We start from the raw sequence: 21,414 nt of genomic DNA, 5'->3' as shown, positions 1-21,414 counted from the left end.
TATATATATATATATATTGTAACCGTTGACTTTTAGCAGGATTATCTAATAAGGACTTCTCATGGAGAAAGAATAATATTCTCTTAGCAAAACATTGATTTGTTCAATACACCTGAGCTATCCTATCAAAGTACAATGATTTCTGATCCCTAATCTAAGAAGGTTCGTATGATTTAACGATTAAATGTACTACTAAACTATATAAAAATCAAATTGAACTCTAAGGTTATGATTGTCTTATTATTTGTCTGCAAGAATAATACATACATTCACTCTTATGGTAAATAAAATATTTGTTATTTTACAAGAAAATATACACAGTCTGAAGGTTCAATGACACTTCCCTTCAAGGTAAACACCTTTTCACGCAGAACACCTGACAGCTCAGAAATGGGTCTATTAACCGTATTTGTCACTTCCTGACTTTAGTTAATAATACTATTGCCACTGCGTGTGGTCAATTTGGGATAATCCCAGGTGAATACAATAGACAACAATTAGCCCTTTTGTTTTTATACTGCCTGTCGTTCGCTTACGCAACGAGGGTCTCGGGCCACTCGGTCTGACAGTCGGTTTCCTTATTGATGCACCTTAGCGAAAGGCAGGAAATCAGAGGACGAGTGCCTACGAGCCTTCAATACAAAATTTTCTACCGACACTTGGGTCGTCGGCTTCGCGTTTGATATGCAATGTTGTTACTGATTCTTGTTCAGGATGATCTCCTGATTCCGAATCTGCGTGATACCCCTCTGGAATTTATAGCGTTCTTAAGATATAAGCGATCAATTAAATTTTCATTATCAATTAATTATTGAATTACCGTTAAATATTTAAAGAAAAAATGATTTTGCATTATTGTAGAAAAAAAGAAGAGGAATAAAAGTTGTCCTGGCACTCATTCCATGCGATCAATAGTTTTTGGAAAAAAGCGTTAATAGGTAAAATAATGGAAACAGATTAATATCCTTTGTGTACTGAGTAATATTATTTGATTTAAAAGAAGTGGATTTATAATCGAAAATGAGAGTTGAAATGGACGATTTTCATAATAGACGCTATCTCTCGAAAGTTAATAATTTCAAAAATAGAAGGGTTTTAATTTACGAACGAAAAATACCTTTTAATTAATAGTCCTGTTTCTCGACGGTGTTTTGTTTGATTAAGAAACGTTTATCACAGAAATGTTCTTTACTCTATAATAAATATATTTTCGTATAAAGTCGATGCAAAATTAATTATTTTGATATAATTAGGCATCACTGTTTAAACAACCGTTTTAACTTGGCACAGCCTCACGGGAAAAAGATATGAAGGAGTCAAAATTTGCATAGTTCTTCTTGTAATCTCTCTGAAACCAGTGATATTATTTGTAATCGAATCTATTAATATTCGCACCTGTAGAGGTAATGAAAATATCTGAAATAAAATCGTTTTGAACTTTGTTTCTATGAGTGCTACGAGGTTGGGATAAAGTTCAAATAATTCAAAAATTGAATTGGAATCCATTCATGATATATATATTTTTTAATTTTGATTCCCTGAAGAATTATCATTGATAATCTTTTTTTTTCTGGAGATGGCCTGGCATTAGGTACAATAGGCTAGCTACTCCCTGGTGGGCTGGCACGGGCACGTAGCGCGAACATGTGCACCGAAGGTTCAAACCGTGCCCGTGCCACCCCCCCCCCCCCCCCCCCCAGGGAGTAGCCAGCCTATTGCACTTAATGACAGGCCACGTCAGAAAAAATTAAAAAGTTATCATTCATAATTCTACAGGGAATCAAAATTTAAAAAAAATAATATTATGAATGGATTCCAATTCAATTTTTGTATCATTTGAACTTTATCCCAATCTCGCAGGACGCACAGAAACAAAGTTAGAAGCCATTTTATTTAAGATATTTTCATTACCTCTACAGGTGCGAATATTAATAGATTTCGATTACAAATGATATCACTGGTTTCAGAGAGATTACAAGAAGCACTATACAAATTTTGACTCCTTAATATCTTTTTCCCATGAGGCTGTGTCAAGTTAAAAAGATTGTTTAAACATTGATGCCTAATTATATCAAAATAATTAATTTTGCATCGACTTTATATGAAAATGTATTTATTATAGAGTAAAGAACAGTTCTGTATGAAACGTTTCGTAATCAAACAAATCACTGTCGAGGAGCAGGACTATTGATTAAAAGTTATTTTTCGTTCTTATTAAATTAAAACCCTTCTATCTTTCACATTATTAACTTTAGAGAAATAGCGTCTATTATAAAAATGGTTTATTTCAACTCATATTTTCGATTATAAAAAAACTTTTTTTAAACAAAATAATATTACTCAGCACACAAAGGACAACTTTAATTCCTCTTATTTTCCTCTACAATAATGCAAAAGAAATTTTTTTTAAATATTGAACGGTAATTCAATAATTAATTGATCATGAAAATTTAATTAATCGCTTATATCTCGAGAACGCCATAAATGCCAGAGGGGTCTCACGCAGATTCGGAATCAGGAGATCAGCCTGAAAAAGAATCATGAACAACATTGCATATCAAACGCGAATCCGATGGAAGTGGTATGGCGTCCGGACTAGTCACAAATATGTCAACTCTGTTTCTACCGACGGAGTAACAGGGATTGTGCCTGTAGTCGCTCAGAGAAAACAGAGAAAGTATCTTGAGGATAAAATCTTTGCAAATAAATGCGAGTCTTCAGCCTTCAAATAATAATCTCATGAATTTAATCACGGTTTGTAAAGAGGGACTTTTGCCCAACAGAAATTTTAGATAGGTCGCAAACTCGGAAACACTCATAAAATATAATAAATTCTGAGATTTTACTTCTGATTTGCAAAGATCGCTTTCAAATTAGGTCTCTTTTCTCGACAGCTTCAGGGGGGATTATCCCACTGGGCACTCTTAGAGAGAACTCAATTCGTATAAGATTTCAATATCTTGAAATTTTATTATTTTTAAAAAGCGAATGATCGGAAAAGTTCCAGAGTGTTTAGGCTCTGGGCTTCTCCTACGGACTCGCTCCTGTGACATGTGCTTTTCAGACACAAATATCCAGAAGTATATTTTTAAGCTGGGTTGCCCTTTTTTTAAGCCTGTTTCCAGTTCTCCCTTCTCGAACTTACATAACGTCGTCGAGGAGAGACCCAAGGGGCACAAAATTTGGCGATGTCTTTACGACATCATTATGACATCTTTACGACAACTTTACGACACCCTGTGTCCATGTCATTACAGTGTCTTTACGATATCGTAAAGTCAGCGACAGGTCATACGACATATTTACGATATCGTACAGTCGCCTTAGCGACATTGACATAGGATGTCGTAAGAACGCCGTAAAGATGTCTTAACGATGTCGTAAAGACGTCGCCAAATTTCGTGCCCACTGAGGAGTTACTGGAGTTTGCGCTACAGCGTTTCTCCTGTGAGATGCTACTTTCAGAAGGATCACACAGGAAATACTATTTTTGCCTGTATACAGGCAACACCTAAAACTCTAGTGTTACAATATGTATATTTAAATCTCATATCACGATGTTTGTCGCAACTAAGCTTTGAAATTATTTAAACGATCTTGATGAAATTTTGTACACTGTATGTAATTTGGTTCAACTTAAATGATAGGATACTTTTTGTCTTGTTGAATTATCTTAATATTTTGTGATTGCCAATTTAATGTTTTTATTTGTAACTTTCATAAATTTTTAACAGCTTGCAGTGTAAGTTAGTTTATTGACCGACATGTTTAGATTTCTTTATTCTACAATCTATTTCACGTTACATGTTTCAACGCATTAAAACTATATTTTTGAAATTTGCACGTGAAAATGTAAGGTACTAACACTTTTTATTGAATAATTTAAAATGAAATACAGAAAAACTGGAGATTTCGGAACTTTTAACCTTCATAAATTATAGATTTTAAAGATTCAGATTCTATTCCAAAGGTATAAGTCCACGATATTATTTTCAATGCTCTAATCAGTCACTTTCATTTTAAATTATTTAAATATCCTTGAAAAGCCTCAAAATCTTGAGAAATCTAGAAGTAGTTTTACATTTTAAGAAATCATTTAAGAAATTTCTTCAGAAATTCTAAATAAGTTTTGAAACTAATCGAATTTTTCCTACAATTTTTAGAAAATGCCTCAAATTTTTCTCAAAATCTTCCAGTGTTTTACTGTTCTCAATCCTTTCACAATTTTTTAAAAAGCTTTTTAAATTTTTCTTTGAAGTTTTCAAAAATCTACATTTAGTTTTAAATTAGGATTTGGCTATAAGCACGTAAATATCGGTATGAATAGTCAAATTTTGTCGATACACACGCTTTGTTAAATTATTTGAAATCATTTCAAATTTTAAGTTAATTCTGAATCTTTTCAAAACCTCGAAATATCTCTCGAAATTACTCAAATTTTTTCTACAAATGATAAGTGTTCAATTATGTAAAGAATTTCGGGATGTAACATTTCTTAATTTAACGTCTGGGAAACAACTAATTATTATACAATCAAAATTATAACATTCTAAATTTCAAATTTCTTCGAGATTTTAACGATTAAAGGTTTCATATGTAAAACAACTCAGTTTTAAATTGTTTACTTTTAAAATGTTTGCTTTCAATTTATTCCTTCTTAATAAACAGGTAAATATTGCTAAATATTAAATAATTCTTCTCAATTTGATAAATTTAATATTGAAAAATGAAAATGTTAAAATGGAAATGTTATTAATGACTAAGACTTTTGATTCGAAACTATTTAATTTTTATCGTTTTAAAGTGAAAATTCTTGAATTTTTTGCGTATTTAGAATCGTGTTGTCAAATAAATTATTATTAAATTTTTAATACTTAAAGTAGAGATTTATTTCCGAAATAATTGATTTATATTTACCGTTAATAAAATACAAAATTTTGTTATAAAAAATGTTCTACTTCAAGCGCTTTTAATTTTTAATGGTTGAAGTCTTTAATACTGCATCTAAAAAATCTTTTATTTAAAAATAAAAAAATAAAATGGAAAATTTTTGAAGTAAAGATATTCGAATTCCGGTTACCGCGAATTTATTCAGACTTTCATGTACCACTCCACATGAACGTCACTACGTGTTCACACAAGCGTCCAATGTGACTGTATATTGTAAAAATATATACAGATAAATTAGAAAACGTTCAACGAATTCTTCAAAAATTTGAAAATCAGTTATTCGTTTCTGAGCTGGGGAGTTAAGGTAAACGTTCCAGTTTCCGTGGCCATAAGAGATTTCATGAAATTTAAATATGTAGAAAATTGTTTTGGAAGGATTATTTAAAAAATGATTGGTACTGATTGAAACATTAAACACCCTAGAATATTTTAAAAATTCTTTTTACATTATATTTGATACACCTTTTTATTTATGAACAAATGAAAGCAAAAAAAAGCACCGATGTCCCAGTCATCGTAATTTCCAAATCTGTCATGTACTCTTAATCGTGAGACGTTGTCCCAGTCTTTGTGAAAAATGTAAGTTTTCTTAAAATCAGTTTTTAGCGATTCGCAGGTGTGTTTCAAATGTACTTGAGTACATTAACTATACTTTAATGAAATAAAGGTGTTACCTTCACCGAACCTAAAGAATTTAGAGTAGCTTTAATTTCCGGAATAACTTGAGAGGTTAGGTTCTCACAGTTTTCTAACAAATATGGAACTTAAGGCTCGGGTACGTTGACTGCAGAGAAGGACGTTACAGGGCCTCAATCTGAGGAACAATTTTAGAGATTAGGTACTCACTCTTTTCTAACTGTTTTTTGCTTTTGAGATATCCAGAAAGAAAAAATAGATTCATTTAGAACATGTGCAGTCCAGATTCTACTAACCCCAAATCTCCGTTTAAAGAAGAGTTTTTCAAAAGAAATTTTGTGTAACCGTGTGGAAATAACCCCATTTGGCCCTATTACAAGTCGGGCACTAATCGGGGGCTAGTCGGGTTATTAATTTTGACAAAGTATCCACTCAAGGACTAGTCGGGGACTATTTGGGCTTTTTGTTGTCAAAATTTCAGTCGGGGCCTTGTCGGTGGTTGGTCAAGAATGGTCGGGCCTTTTTGTTCACTAATTTCCTTGCAGGTAATCTTCAGGCTCTGGTCGGAAGCTAGTGGGACTCTAGTCGGGTTATTCTTGTGTTTGAGTTTTCAGTGAGGTCTTATCAAATGAGATAATATCTAACGAAGCGTAATGATTTTTTTATCCTAAAGCACAGTTTTTTGGAGAAAAGATTTACGAGGGGTGTTCAAAAAGTAAGTTTCCCTGCTCCGGGAAAAAAGCAAAACACAATTTTTAGGTTAAAGTAACATATGTATTTATTTTTCCTTGTTTATAAAAATCCGTGCCCTGTTTTTTAAAGAATAATTTAACAAAGTCTTTCACTTCACCACTTGAATTGAAGTGATGGCCACCCAAACTTTCCTTTAACTTAGGAAAAAGAAAAAAGTCACTTAGTGTGAGATCTCGAGAGTAGTCTTTTTTGATTGTGATGATCTTAAAGCAGGCGTGAGACCCACCTCGCACAAACTTTACGGTAACCAAGATGATCTGTTATGATTGTGTGGATTGAAGTTCTATAAATATTAATTTCAGGAGGCATTGAGTCCAAAATTCTGTCAATTGTAAAGCGCCTATCCGCCAAAATGATTTTTTTGACTGCTGCGACTGCGCCATCTGTAATGGCGGTTTTTGGCCGCCTGCACGCTGCTCATCATGCACTTCTCCGCGTCCCTCGAGAAAATATGTAGCCACCAACGCACTATTTGCACGCTCATGCATTAAACCAAAACTATGTTCGGTCCCAGCTCGCTAGATGGCGCTGGGGCAAAACGGCAGACTAGGGAAACTTACTTTTAGAACACTCCTCGTTTTAATGTTAAAGTCATCTCAAACATTTTCAATAAATAATTTTTATACGAAAATCATCTTTTTATAAAAACAACGATCAAAATCTACAAAAAGGCATAATGTTATTTTTTTTGTAGTATTTTTTTAGAAAATTGGGAATTTCTAGGAACATTTATAAATACCATTGTATAGAGTTTTAAGAAAATCCATATTGGAAAAGATACATATAGATGTAGGTGAGAAGTCCGCCGGAAGTCATGAGACTCTAAATTTGTATAGATGCTTATTTTTGAATTCATCTGAAAGGTTTGCTATATGTAAATAAAGTCTAATCCTTCAGGTGGTTGAAATTGGAAAGAGAAAAAGTTTTTGATTGATCAGTAAAGAGCAGTATAATAGTTGTAAACCATTCATCACGATACAGTTCAGATTTCACTACCACCTTATTCACTTTAGTCTTGTGGTTCTAGACTGGTAGCTTTAGAATAAATCCGTAAGGGCGCGACGTGCCGCTTTTCGCGCCACAGAAATGGCACGTCGAGTGTTTAAGACAGCAGTCCACAAGTAACAAGGCATAATTATCTAAAACAGAGAGTACCGTAACCAACAAGGCGGTTCCTTCAGAGTGAAGCTCTTGCATTGCTGCGTTCCAGCTGACGTTTTTTTTTTATTAATATTTCACAAATTTTTGGGAATTTTAGTTGCATAAATGTATGAATTTTTAAGCGTAGGATATATTTCCCATTAAATCTTGGGTAAATTTTAGCACTTTTAAATATTTCAAAAAAGTGCATGGAGATTTCCGTAAATAATAAGTATTTTGACAAACTTTTAGGGAATGTTCCACAAATTTTGGGGAGTTTGGTTAATATCCCACACGATGTATTATCATATGACCCCTGCTAGTACCCGATCAGGACCCGACTTGGATAAGTCGGGTTACCTGACTAGCCCCCGACTCATCTGCCGTGAGGCTACTGGTCGGGGGCTAGTTAGATGACCCGACTAGTCCCTGACTTTAAGTTGGGTCAAATAGTCGGGAGCCAGACTAGTTCCCCCTTTGAATTTCTACACGGGTAATCTAGTGCGTCAGGGTTAACAGGATATAATCTACAAGCACGGAATGCATTTGAAAGGACCTTTTGAGCTTTAATGTTTTCAAGCACTGGTTGTAAAATTGATGCAAATATTTTTTTCGATAGCATCTGGACATTGCTGCTCACCCAGTGGGAACAAAATTCGGCGATGATTTCACGACATTGTTACGACATATTTACGACAATTTTCCTAAATGCGATAATTACATGCAATAATTACTACAATGCAATCATTGATAATGCAAACAAATAAGATATTAATTTTAAATAAAAAAAGATTTAAGACCATGTGATGAGTGTAACAGCTAATCAAGTCAGTTCTAAGATCAATATTTTTTCACTCATATTAAAAAATATAATATTAATGTTAATAAATAATAAAGGATCGTTTGTGGCCTTGCAAAGAGTTGGAGGAAGAAAAAAATTTATTTATGCAAATAATGATTACACAGCCACACAAAAAAGTGTGCGCATCTGGTAACAAGACACACGTATTCCTATGGATTTTGGGGCGCTAAATTCAAATTCGGTATCAAAAATCACCTATCACGTCATGGTTGAGCCGTAACCTCAAAAAATGACGAAAAATCATGCTCTAATTCAAAAAAATTTCAAAATAATACCAGTGATGCAAATTTTCACTTCAAAAACATGTCGACAACTGTAAAGGATCAACCCATGCCTGATATCAACTTATTTAACCTAACTTTACCCAACAGAACCTGACCTCACCTAGCCTGAATTAACAGAAATTTATTGAACTACACGTAAAGCTCTGGAAGCATATTTTCCCAGTAGCAAATGTGTGCTACATCGAATGGGTCAACTCGAGCCTAACCTAGAAATAAATCTAACCTTGCCTAACCTAGCCTAACCTCACGAAATACAATTAAACTGATTGTGTTGTCCCGTTGTGTTTGCGGTACCGTTTCATTCAGCTTCGGCTTAACCTACATAGAGGTTTAAACTATCCTAACCTAACAAAACCTGACCTAACCCAACCGATTACTCTGGCAACCCTGTTCTTGCGTACTTTCATATTTTGACATTAATAGCAGTAAATGTCTGGAGTTTCGTAACCGCTTGTTGCTAGCATTACTCGCCTGTGTCTGTAACCTGGGCACCTCCACGTGGTGACGGTGAGTAACGGTTGCACATTGGCTGAGTCCCTGGGTAAACGGCGTTCATGCCGTCATGGCAGACACAGGTGAAAAATGTATGACGATGCAGGGAAAACCCCCAGTATCAGCGTCTGGTCAGGGTGGGAAAGTGGGCTCTCCGACGTCGTCAACATGCAACCGTAGCTCTTCATCAATGGATCACTTGGTTGGTGTAGAGTCTCATGCTACAAGAAAAAAAAACCGCGAGCATTTCCCAATCGCATGCCTGCAAGAATAGCTCAGATTCATTTTGTGACATTTGCAGTAAATATGAAGTGAGCAGTTTGCGAAAATCAATCGACGAGGAAGTGAAAAGTCTTTACGAAAAGTGCTTTGACCATAAATTGCTGCACTAAGAAACAAAATGGGTTCCTCACGTCATTTGCAATTCCTGCAGACGTATGTTGTATCGTCTAAAAAATTCAAACAACGAAAACTACCGAAAGTACTCTGAACCAACCACGTGGAAAAAACCCGTTTTTGCGAAGGACTGCTACTTTTGCATGAATTCCGTCAAAGGGTTCAACGCCAAAAATAAAAATAACATTTCGTACATTCATGTGTGCACAGTCACAAGAGCAATTGAAATCAATAAAAATGCACGCCAGACTGATTTAAGCGCTTTAGAAGATGATAGAATCGAAGTTGAAAATCAACGTCATGGAGACGGTAGTGAAACCAGTGATCGAACAGAAAATAGTTCCAATATTAGTGTCGCAACTAGAACTGAATGATTTTATTAGAGATCTTGGATTACCGAAAGACGGTGGTGAATTAGACGCTTCATTTCTAAAAAGAAGAAATCTTCTAGAGCCAAAGACAAAATTTTCATTATATCACGACAGGGACAAAGAATTCAGAAAGTTTTTCGTTAAAGACGAAGAGACGTCTTTAGTGTACTGCACTGACGTTAACGGACTAATGAACCACTTAAAGAAAAATGTGTACAGAGACGAAGAATGGCGACTTTTCATTGATTCGTCAAAATGCAGCATTTAGGCTGTTTTACTGCATAACACGAATATTTACGCTCCTATCCCTATAGCTCACTCAACGGTCATCGAAGAAGAATATAACAATGTAAAAATGTTTCTTGAAAAAGTTAATTACACGAATCACAAATGGCAAATATGTGGTGATCTCAAAATCATAACAAGGATATTAGGCCAATAATCGGGTTTCACGAGAGAGCCATGCTTTACATGACTTTGGAATAGCAGAGATCGAGCCAATAATTACAGCAAAAAACATTGGCCTTTCAGAGACTCATTCAAACATGGTTCTCATAATATCATCAACCAAAGCCTCGTTGATCCAGAAAAAATTTTACTACCATCCCTCCACATAAAGCTTGGGCTCATGAAGCAATTTGTCAAAGTGTTAGACAAAAATGGACAATGCTATAAGTATATATCCCTTAAATTCCCTAATGTTTCAGACGCTAAATTGAAAGAAGGAGTCTTTGATGGACCACAGATTCGAATATTGACAAGAGATACAAATTTCGTGAGCCACATGACGAAAATTGAAATGGACGCTTAGGAAAGTTTTAAAGCAGTAAACGCAAATTTCGTCGGTAACAAAAAAGTCCAGACTACGAGAATATTGTTGCGAAAATGATAAGAAACTGCAAAAAGTTAGGCTACTTGATGAATTTAAAACTTCACTTTCTAGATTCCCATCTGGATAAGTTCCCAGAAAATGTTGGTGATTTCAGCGAAAAACAAGGGGAACGTTTTCATCAAGACATAAAAGTGATGGAGCAACGATATCAGGGTAGATGGGACGAGGTCATAATGGCTGATATTTGCTGTATATCGAAAAGGGAAACGAATGTCGGTCCTAAACGTAAGCGTAACCCTTTTGCAACGTTCCTTCGAAGAAAAAAGGACACGTTATAGCAGGCAGAAAATAGACTGAAGTAGGTCTATAAATTAATTTAATTACGATAAAAAGCAAGATAAAATGTAAACACGAAAGATAGTATAAATATATCCCTTAAGTCTAAAAAAAGCAGAGAGAAAAAAATTTTGAATAAAACTCTTATTCATTTGCTTGTTTAAGTTACAATTCTGCATTTCAATTGATACAGACCTTGTCAGGTTAATTTAAATGGAGTCAATTCTACTTGTAGTTCTAAGTTTCTTCAAATGAGTAATGTGCGTTTAAATTTTTAACCACCTGTAGTACAATGAAATGAATTTTATTGTGTTACAACGGGAACACTTAAGTTAAGTTGTGTTGCGTTAAGCAAAATTTCGTTAGGTTCTGTTGAGTTAGATTCATTTGTAGGTTAAGATCGAGATAATCTATTAAATATAGCACACATTTAAGACTGAGAACCGTACGCTTACAAAGCTACACGTGTGGTTGAATCTCATTCGGCTAGGTTAGGTTAGGTCAGGTTTTGTTAGGTTAGGATAGGTTAAACCTCTATGTAGGTTAAGCCGAAGCTGAATGAAACGATACCGCAAACACAATGGGACAACACAATGAGTATAATTGTGTTACGTGAAGTTAAGTTAGCTTAGGTTAGGTTAGGTCAGGTTTTTTTAGGTTAGGATGGGTTTGTCCTTTTTGCAGGTTAAGCTCAAGCTGATTCGAACGGCACCGCAAACGCAACGGGACAACACAGTCAGTTAAATTGTGTTTCGTAAGGTTAGGTTAGGTTAGGCTAGGCTAGATTTATTTCTAAGTTAGACTCGAGTTGACCCATTCGTTGTAGCACACATTTGCTACTAGGAAAATATGCTTCCAGAGCTTTACGTGTAGTTCAATAAATTTCTGTTAATTCAGGGTAGGTGAGGTCAGGTTCTGTTGGGTAAAGTTATGTTAAATAAGTTGATATCAGGCAAGGGTTGATCCTTCACAGTTGTCTACATGTTTTTGGAAGTGAAAATTTGCATCACTGGCATTATTTTGAAATCTATTTGCCTCAGTGCATGATTTTTCGTCATTTTTGGAGGTTATGGCTCAACCATGACGTGATGGGTGATTTCTGATACCGAATTTGAATTGAGCGCCCCAAAATCCATAGGAATACGTGTGTCTTGTTACCAGATCCGCACACTTTTTTTTGTGTGACTGTGTTATCGACGGACACGTTTAGGTTTTACAGCGGAAGTTTGACTTTTAACTTTCTCTGACGGTAATCATGCAATCTGTTTTACACACAGACCTTTAGAAGTTCAGAGTTGTCTACTCGCTGCGCTAGTGCTGCTTTGACACAGCTGATACGAGACTGATACGTATGTCAGACCAAATATGTTTATTTGCATTTCAAGTGCAAACATTAGTTTTTGCATTATTGGCGCATAATGTTCGTGAGTGATTTTTGTTGTTTTGTCCCACTTTGATCAATATAAACCTCATAACTGGCCCATTGACAACATTGCAAATTGCTTGCAGGCATGGACATAGGAAACAAGGGACTAGGCGTGCCATTGCGGGGGTGATGCAATGAGGGGGCAGGTTCGCCACCTTTTGATGTCCCGTGACAAACGTAGCAGCGCCCACATGTTTATATTTTCATGCACAGTTTGTCGGCAAAAATGCTCGTGCGCATAATCAAATGGCATATCGTAAGATTGCGGCTCTCCCCACTCATGGAATTCTCCCCCCTCCCGTGGATTCAACCCCGCTCGCCCAAGTTAGGATGGCATGCCTAGTCCCGTGTTTCCTATCTCCATGCTTGCAGGGTTTGACGACAGCACGGTCGGTATTTCTTCAAAATAGAAATTAAAAAAAAAACTTTTTTCACTATTCTAATAATTTAGGACCAGAGACAAATTCTTGCATGCCTTCCATTTATCGTGCCAAATTTTTAACACGATGTCTTATTCCGTGTGGACGTAAGTTGGGAAAGAAAACTTCCACTTGTATTTTCTTCAAAAAAATTTTTTCTCAAAATTTCCACCGGAACAAAGCAGAGGCATGGACTTTATTACCTCCTCTTTCTTTTCCCAAACTTTCAGAGCGATACCTCTTTTCGTTTAGACGTAAGTTGGGAAAGAAAAATCGAAGACCAGGTTTGGTCACGTGACCCTCTCGTGACATGGCCTTAAGTCATACCAAAAGAGATGTAGTTTCAAACAAAAATATAAAGTTTCAACCGAGTTAAATCTTGTATGCAAAACAGGATTTTTTAACCAAAGAGTTTTATCTTCCATCAAAAAAGAGTGTAAGATCACCAGATTTTTTTTTCATTTGTGAAATTTCAACAATAGGAATGTTTCAAGTGGGTAATGTTAAATTTTGTTATCAAACCCCAAGGTGATATGATGAAGTTAATATGAGAATCGTACGCAATCTGATGGGTAAACATCCCTAAATTCAACAATCATTTTTCGAACGTAAATCTTTTTATTTAATGAGTGAATCACGACAAAAATTTTACCAATAGGGGTACATTTTCAAACTACTATAAAATTTGCAAATGATATTTTTTGCTCAAAAGGTTATATAAAGGTTCATTATTATAGTTGAAATTTTATTTCTATAGATGAAAATCGAATTATATTTAATTAAAAGATAATATTTATTATTTGAAATGTCTGCAATTATATTTTTCGTTCAGAATTCAAATTTTTTTATTACAATTTTTAGTATTAGGTTAAAATTTAACAATTTGGTAATAGCCATTCTTGTTCATTGGAAATTCGAATATGTAGAGAATTTATTCAATCAATGCAATTCAGTAAAATAATGAAATAGGTCCTTACAATAAAATGTAACATTTTTAAACAAACAAAATTTGAAGAAAAAAAAAACAGAATTTTCAACGAAATAGTTGAGTTCTCAACTCGCAAATATAGATTTTAAACAAATAGACTACTTCTCCACAAAATATTGTAATTTTTTATCAAAATAGATTAACTTTCATATTCAAAAGAAGCGTTTTCCTCCAGAAATAATGATTTTGCATACAAAGTTGTTTAATTTTTAATAAAACGATTGAAGTTTTAACAAAATAAGCAGGTTTTTCAACAAGGAAGGTAAGTTATAGAGAAAAAATATAATAAGACATTAAATCTTTACCTTTATTGTCAAAAATTGAACTATTCAGTATAAGATTTCATTTTTTATAGAAAATTTATCACTCTGATTAAAATGTATTATTATTCTTGACTGATTTTTTTTCAAATTTACCTCTGTTGTTAGTGTATTTTCTCTGTGATTTAGAAATTCAATACTTTTAGTCGAAATTTCATTTTTTTTAATACAATTTTTTTCGTTTACAATTCCTTTTTGTGTAGGAAATAAAATTCTATATCATTAAAAATTTACCTATTTGATTAAAGATTAACTTTTTTGTCAAAAATTATATTTTTGGATTAAAATTTCAACTACTTAATTTAAATTTAAGCTACGAATTTACTAAAAATGATATATTCTTGGTTAGTATTCCTGAATTTAGATGAAAATTTATATCTTTGATCAAAAATTGGTCTTTCTTCGTATGAAGTTTAACTAGTTGGTTGTAAATGCATATATTTTGTTAATAATTCGTTCTTTTGGATTAAATTTTTTTCTTGTAGTAAAATATTCATAATTTTTTATTGAAAATGCAACATTTTTGCTGGAAAAAAATGTTGTCTGGTATAGCATTCAATTATTTTGTTGAAGCTTTATATTTATGGTTCTACTGTTAATTTGTTATTCATTTATAATAATTAAAGATACCAGTCCTTACTACAATTCACGGTAGAGTTTCCATAATTAAGCAAAATTACACAAATATTGAAGTCTAATTTTTCGTAAATAAACTGCGACTTAGGGATCTTCTCCGTATCGCGAAATCTAGCTGAATATGTTTACTTTAGACAAAAATTATGAGTGGGTTTCAAGATACAGTAAGAATGCGCGTGCGAGAGTATAACATGTAAAAAATGCGTAAACTTGATAATAATTCAAATTTCCCATCTCTTCTAGACGAAAAAATGGTATATAATGTGACGTGCTAGATATCATCTTTCTTTGTTTTATACACAAGAAGGGAAAAATTAAAATATCGAAAACCAGTATCTAAACACGAAACATCAGAAGATTGATTAGCTACTATATAATGTTTCTTAAGGCCTATAATGCTTTTTTGGTGTTGAAAAATTGTTTATTATAAAAAATTTTCCGATATGTTTCAACCTGTATTTGAGGTCCTTTTTAAGGCTCATCTGAAACGTAAATGATTTATGAAAGAGTTAGGTTATTAATTTCGAAATTTTATATTTAGTATTTGGATAAAAGTCATTATGACCTTATAGGAAAGCATCCTTGAGATTATGTTGGTTTTTTATTACATTCTTTTTTTTTTGTACTGTTCATGAATTTGTTGTCAAGTTGATTGATAAAGACAGTTACAGCGATACTGATAGATAATTTGAAGGTTAGGTTATGCATGGTTATATATACTTAACTAAAGAAATGCCGCGTAAAATTCAAATCAAGTTGAAATTCTACTTCTATTTTGGAATGCGAATTTCAGAAATAAGTTTATTGTAAATATTGTTGAGACATTGAATGTCTATTCTGAAATTAGTTGTGTTATTGTCGCGTAGAAAATGTATAATTTCTAGAAGAAGGCAATCGTCTAAATTTGGTTGACATTCAAGAATAATAACTTTATTAATATCAAAATTAAACTTATGTGTGTGTTCATCAGGATGTTTAGCCAAAACTGTATTTTGTAAATTATTATCAACAGATCTTTCGTTTTCTCTATTTCTTAGATACAATGGTCTACTAGTTTTCCCACTGTAGTAATTTTTTTAATTTTTACAGGTATGTCTGTACATACAGTTGCATTTTTTCCCTTTTCTGTTTTATTTTTTGTGCTTTAAAGTAATATTTTATTGAATTTCTGTTCAACTGAGAAAACTAATTGGGTGTCACACTTTTTGTTAATTCTAAAAAGACATTTGCTGTAACCTTCAATATATGGCAAAACTATTAGTTTTTCTTTGCTAAGTTTAAGTTTAAATTGTCATCATTCTGTATATTTTGATGAATTTAGGCCTACTTTGAAGTTCTAACTCCTACCTTAGTAGGCGCTGGAATCTGTAAAATAGGTTCTGAATAAGAAGCGATTTCAATGTAATTTTGACCCTAATGAAAGCAGGTTCTCTATAATCTCACATCAATATTGATGAATAAAAATAAGATATAAAATAAAAATAAGAATTATTTTTTGGACATAATATTAACGGAATTTTTTTATTATAACCCTAAAGCATGGTGCACTGAAAAATCTGCAAGTCAAAGAAACGAACCCGAGATCGCACGCACGCATTGAGTATTTACTAAACGCCTAACATCCTAACCGATTTAGCTAACGGAACGCGTTAGGATCTCTTGCACAAAAATTATTAGCACTTGTCCAATAATTCAAGATTCATAATCTTTTTAAATCCAAAACAATTAATTAAATAATTAATTTTAATTTAATTTAATTTACGATTTTTGAAGAGTTTAATATAAATTGGTTCTGTTCATTAAAGATATTCTACGTTATACTCTTGAAAAGAACTTGAGGCTACATATTTAAATTTTATTCTGTGTTATTTACTCTTTAAATGAATACAATGATTTTAAAGAAGTAGTCAATTATTTTTCATACATTTGGACGTTCATATTCTTCAATAAATATTATAAAAGAATTAAGCCAGTAAACATTTTTTCTCGCAAATAAATGATTTTTTCTACTAAATCAAGTGGTAGACACGTAAATAATTATATTTCTCTAAGAAAATGTTTAAGAAACTCTCAATAATTATTTTTTAGTACAAAAATGACTAAACTATGAAAAGTGGTACTTCGTTCCTTGTAAAAAAATTATTTTCTCAATGAAATCATGTTGCAAATAAATTAACTACAATACTCTAATAAAAATCTAATAACAATCAATAAATTTAATTACAATTATTAAATATTGATTTTAATATATTTTTCAAATTTTTTATTTCATTCATAATATTTGATGTTAACGATAGAAAATATGTGTTATTCTTATAATTTGTTGTGATTCTCAATTACCTACAAGACTGTTGAATACACACGCTTTCATTAATTATTGATAAAAATTATTATAATGACTTATTAATCGACAATATTTAGTAATGTTCCATGATGAATATCAATCTCATACAAATTTTCAGCATTTTTCGTTAGGACAAAATATTTTTCTGTAATTATAAGCATTGCAAAGAATTATTGATTTATACATAAATAATTAATGACCCTTAGGTTAAGCCTTGAATTAAATATTTTTGTTAATTGAGTATACATTCATTTGGTAAGATGACCAATAAGTTCAATTAACCCAAGTAAAAAATAATTTTTACTTTATTTTCATGAAGTTCGAACATTCTTAGCTAAACAGATTCAATGTAGGGCCAGTATTGAAGGGGAGGTTAAACAGCGTAAAGTAGGATCTTGAGTAATAAAAATAAAGGCTCTAAAGATTCAAAGTAGCTTCAGAGAGGTGTTGCAGCTTCAAAGTGACTTCTAATCTTTTATTCTCTTGGAGTTAAAAGTTTAAAGAAGGGGCTATAAGTTTAAATAGCGTTAAAGTAGGTTCTAATAAGGAACTGCAACTTCAAAGTAGGGTCTACATTAGGCTGGTGCGAAAAACCAACATTGTGCGTCCAGGAAACGCCTGGGTGCGGAAAAGTGGTCCAGTCCAATCCAAATCTCAGCGCATTTTGAAATTTTGAAATCGGATAATATCTTCAGTCTGTTCTTTGAGGGTTAAATCTCGAAATTTCACTAAAAAGCACTAAAATTTAAGGTTTTGAAAAAATGGGGTTAAAATCGATACAGATGCCTTCCAAGGGTGACTTTACGATGAAAAGTCATCAGAGGGTACTTAGATGTCCGTACCGAGTCGCCAAAGTCACCCCATGCCAATCCTCAAGAAGAGGGAAATTGCTCAAAATTGCGTATTTTCGAGTAAAACGTTCAAATAATTGTGCGGTCCCTGGGTCATGTCTGTCTACGAGCACACGAGCGCCTGTTCCACCCCTACACTGAAGCTGGACCCCCCCCCCCCGGTCACCGGTCTCCTTCTCCCCTCCCCCTCCCTCTGGTCGAGCGTTGTCGAGACTTGTCAGAACCCGTCAATGGCTCGTACTGTTGGCTCACGCCTAATGTTCGTTCACTCGCAGGTGCTAGTTGACGTTGTCGTTATAGTTTCTTCTTCTCATTGTCTCGTCGTTGGTTCTTTTGGTGGTAGAGATTCTGGTTCTGCCTGCACTCCCCTCTTTGGGTTGTATGCCACAGCATGTCGAAATTCACAAAGAGAGACTTTGTGCAGTGCCCTATCCAAAAGATTTTGGTCCGAACGCTTTGCCAACGAGGGCTGACGTTCTGCGATGTTGTTAGAAGATTCGAAGGCAAAAGGGCTGTCTTTCAGAAAAAGGCAAGGAGCCTTCGTTCGGAGACATTGCCGACGAAGTCCGTTCCAAACTAATAGTTATTTGGGGATCTGCTTCTATCCCAACGGTCTCAGAGCAGCGCATTAAGGAATGTCTCACAAATCTTCATAAAAAATACACTACGTTGAAAATTTATTGCAGAGTAAAACAACTTCTCAAAGTAATAAGGATAAGAAAATCGCCACCTTTAAAGAGTACTGCTCTGAATTATTTAACATAGCCGCTTGTAAGTGCGTTGACTTTTCTAGGTGCTCCTTTCCCAAGGAAAAGAAGTTTCGGGCCGTAGAGCATGCTTTCTATCTTGACCAAAGAGGTAAAAGACTCATGGGAATCGCCAGCGTAGATGTCTCTGAAACAAAAAGAATACATAAGAGAGCAGAAAGTAATGCAAGAAGAGGCAGACTTGAACGGGGAGAGGGTGGGAAAAGCGTTCCTACTGCATCGGCCTCCACATCTTCTCTACGATTAATATGGATGTAGATTTAGATTCCTTCTTTAAGGAAGGTGAAGGTGATAATCCTCCTCCTGAAATTAAGGTAAAGGTTGATGCTTCTACCGATGATGATGATTTTCACGACATACCACGCAGACTTGTACAGAAAAATCATCGCAGACAAGACTTGACTTATCTGAAGCAGCAGGAGTTACTCAAAGATATGGTATAAGTCAACCGTCTGCGGCACATTTAAGCTCGTCTGTACTTCTCGCTGCTAATCGAGCAGGCATGATCTCCCCGGATAGATTCTCAAAAAGTACCTGAGTGTCAAGTCATAGATAAAAGTAAGATAAGGCGCGAGAAAATTAAAATAGGCGCCAAGTTGAAGGAGAAATCAGGCCATGAGGATTCTATTCGTGGCTTATACTTTGAGAGTCGGAAAGACGAAACATTGACAGTCTCCGGATTTATTAACAAAGAACACATATCTTTAGTGGCCGAACCAGGTTCTAAATACGTAGGCCATGTCGTCATACCATCGAGCCATGTCCAAGATGAGTGTGATTCTATTTATAATGACGTCACAACAGAACTGAATGGAGGCTTCGATGCAGTGGTAGTCGTGGGCTGTGACGGTACAAATACGATACGGGCTGGAAGGGAGGAATTATTCGTCAACTAGAGGAACGATCTGATCGTCCCTTGCAATGGGTTTTCTGTCTATTACATTTCAATGAGCTGCCGTTCAGAAGTATTTTCGTGTTTATTGACGGACCTACCTCTGGTCCGAACAAATACTCAGGGCCAATAGGGGGACAACTTCTAACTTGTGAGACCCTCGATGCTGTAAAGTTTAAACAAGTTGAGTGTGACTTACCTGAGATTCAGCTCACGGATCTCAGCTCAGATCAAAGGTATCTTTATGAGATATCGGATGCCATACGGTTCGGAGCTTGCTCTCCTGAGCTGGGCTCCCGGAAGATAGGCCCCATCAATATGGCTCGCTGGCTAACAACTGCAAATAGAATTCTGAGATTTTACATATCAACAAAAAGACCCACAAACAAACTGCAAGTATTAGTTGAATACTTCCTCACAGTATACGTACCTTAGTGGTTCCACATCAGACGGGATAAGTCTATCGCTGATGTGAGTCTGCACCTCTTCCAAGCAATTAAATTGTCAAGGTTTCTTTCTCTGAAGTATCGAAATGTGGTAAACACTTGCGTTCAGACAAACGGCTTTTCTGCCATGCCAGAAAATATACTTCTTGGAATGGTAACCGACCCTAGTCTTACCGTTTGCCAAAACGCACTCAACAAAATCCTGGAAGCAAAACATTAGCAACAGACAACTGTTAGATACAATATTGTGCCAAAAATTAATTTTGGAGCTAATGATTACATAGAAATGATTGATTGAGAACAGGCAGATGTTTCACTTGCCGTACCTCCAGTTTTAATTCCTATAACAGAGGATGAACTTACCGCTAAGCTATCTATGGCCGATGGCTTGGTACCAGACTGGAACTTTACATCCTTTCCTTTTCACAAAGTAGCGGTGGAAAGAACTGTTATACTGGTAACAGAGGTGTTCAGACAAGGCATCGGTCCCGAGGCTCGGGACCGACAGATACGCGCCACACTTCTTTCTCGAAAAACTGTCAACTTATTTGACACTAAAAAAGACTTTGTGGGTTTAATTAATGACTCTGAGACTTAAATAAGCACATACTACATATGGTTGGTTGTTTGGGTAGGGCGTGGGTGGAGCCCGATGCGCAGCCACCTCCACGTGTTGGGCTCTGGGTCACTCGAGGTAGTAGAGCTGAGTGAGCTAGGAGCTGCACAAGTATTTAAGCGTTTTTCTCGAAAATACGCAATTTTGAGCCATTTCCCCTCCATGAGGATTAGCAGGGGGTGGCTTTGGCGATTCGGTACGGACCTCTAAGTACCCTCTGATGACTTTTCATCATAAAGTCACCCTTGGAAGGCATCGGTATCGATTTTAAGCCCATTTTTGCTAAATCTTAAATTTTAGTGCCTTTTAGTGAAATTTCGAGATTTCACCCTCAAAGAACAGACTGAAGATATTATCCGATTTCAAACTTTCACAGTGCGCTGCGTTCAAATTAGACTGTGACAGTGATCCCAGATCTGAAACGACACGTGGTCCAATACTATGACACGTCTATGTCCGTGTGAATATGGTAGGAGACGATATAAATGCCTGCGTTGCGCGCGCAACCCATTTCTCCTCTTATGAATTTGAAAACTCGAAGGTGCACGATTGCCAGTCGGAACACTTCGGCTGTTCTATTTATATCTCTATCTGCTTTGAAATAAAATGAAGAGATTGGGATTTTAATATTTTCAGATTTCGATGCTGGGCTGGCGA

At 34.8% G+C, this 21,414-nt stretch overlaps 1 protein-coding gene across 1 annotated transcript in view; it reads right to left on the bottom strand.

The window, feature by feature from the left end:
- Window positions 1-624: 624 nt before the first annotated feature.
- The window catches only part of LOC117180033 (piggyBac transposable element-derived protein 3-like), a 28,705-nt gene continuing 7,915 nt past the window's right edge, over window positions 625-21,414 (bottom strand). Inside the window, exons 4-5 of the mRNA XM_033372326.1 lie at window positions 2,503-2,527; window positions 625-749 (exon numbers count right to left, since the gene is read on the bottom strand). Of these exons, the coding sequence (XP_033228217.1) occupies window positions 625-749; window positions 2,503-2,527 (150 nt within the window). The remainder of the gene's footprint in view (window positions 750-2,502; window positions 2,528-21,414) is intronic.

The sequence above is a fragment of the Belonocnema kinseyi genome, chromosome 1 (assembly GCF_010883055.1).
Source record: "Belonocnema kinseyi isolate 2016_QV_RU_SX_M_011 chromosome 1, B_treatae_v1, whole genome shotgun sequence".
Taxonomy (NCBI): domain Eukaryota; kingdom Metazoa; phylum Arthropoda; class Insecta; order Hymenoptera; family Cynipidae; genus Belonocnema; species Belonocnema kinseyi.
Note: the sequence above shows the minus strand (reverse complement) of the source record. Positions and strands in the feature narration are given on the sequence as shown.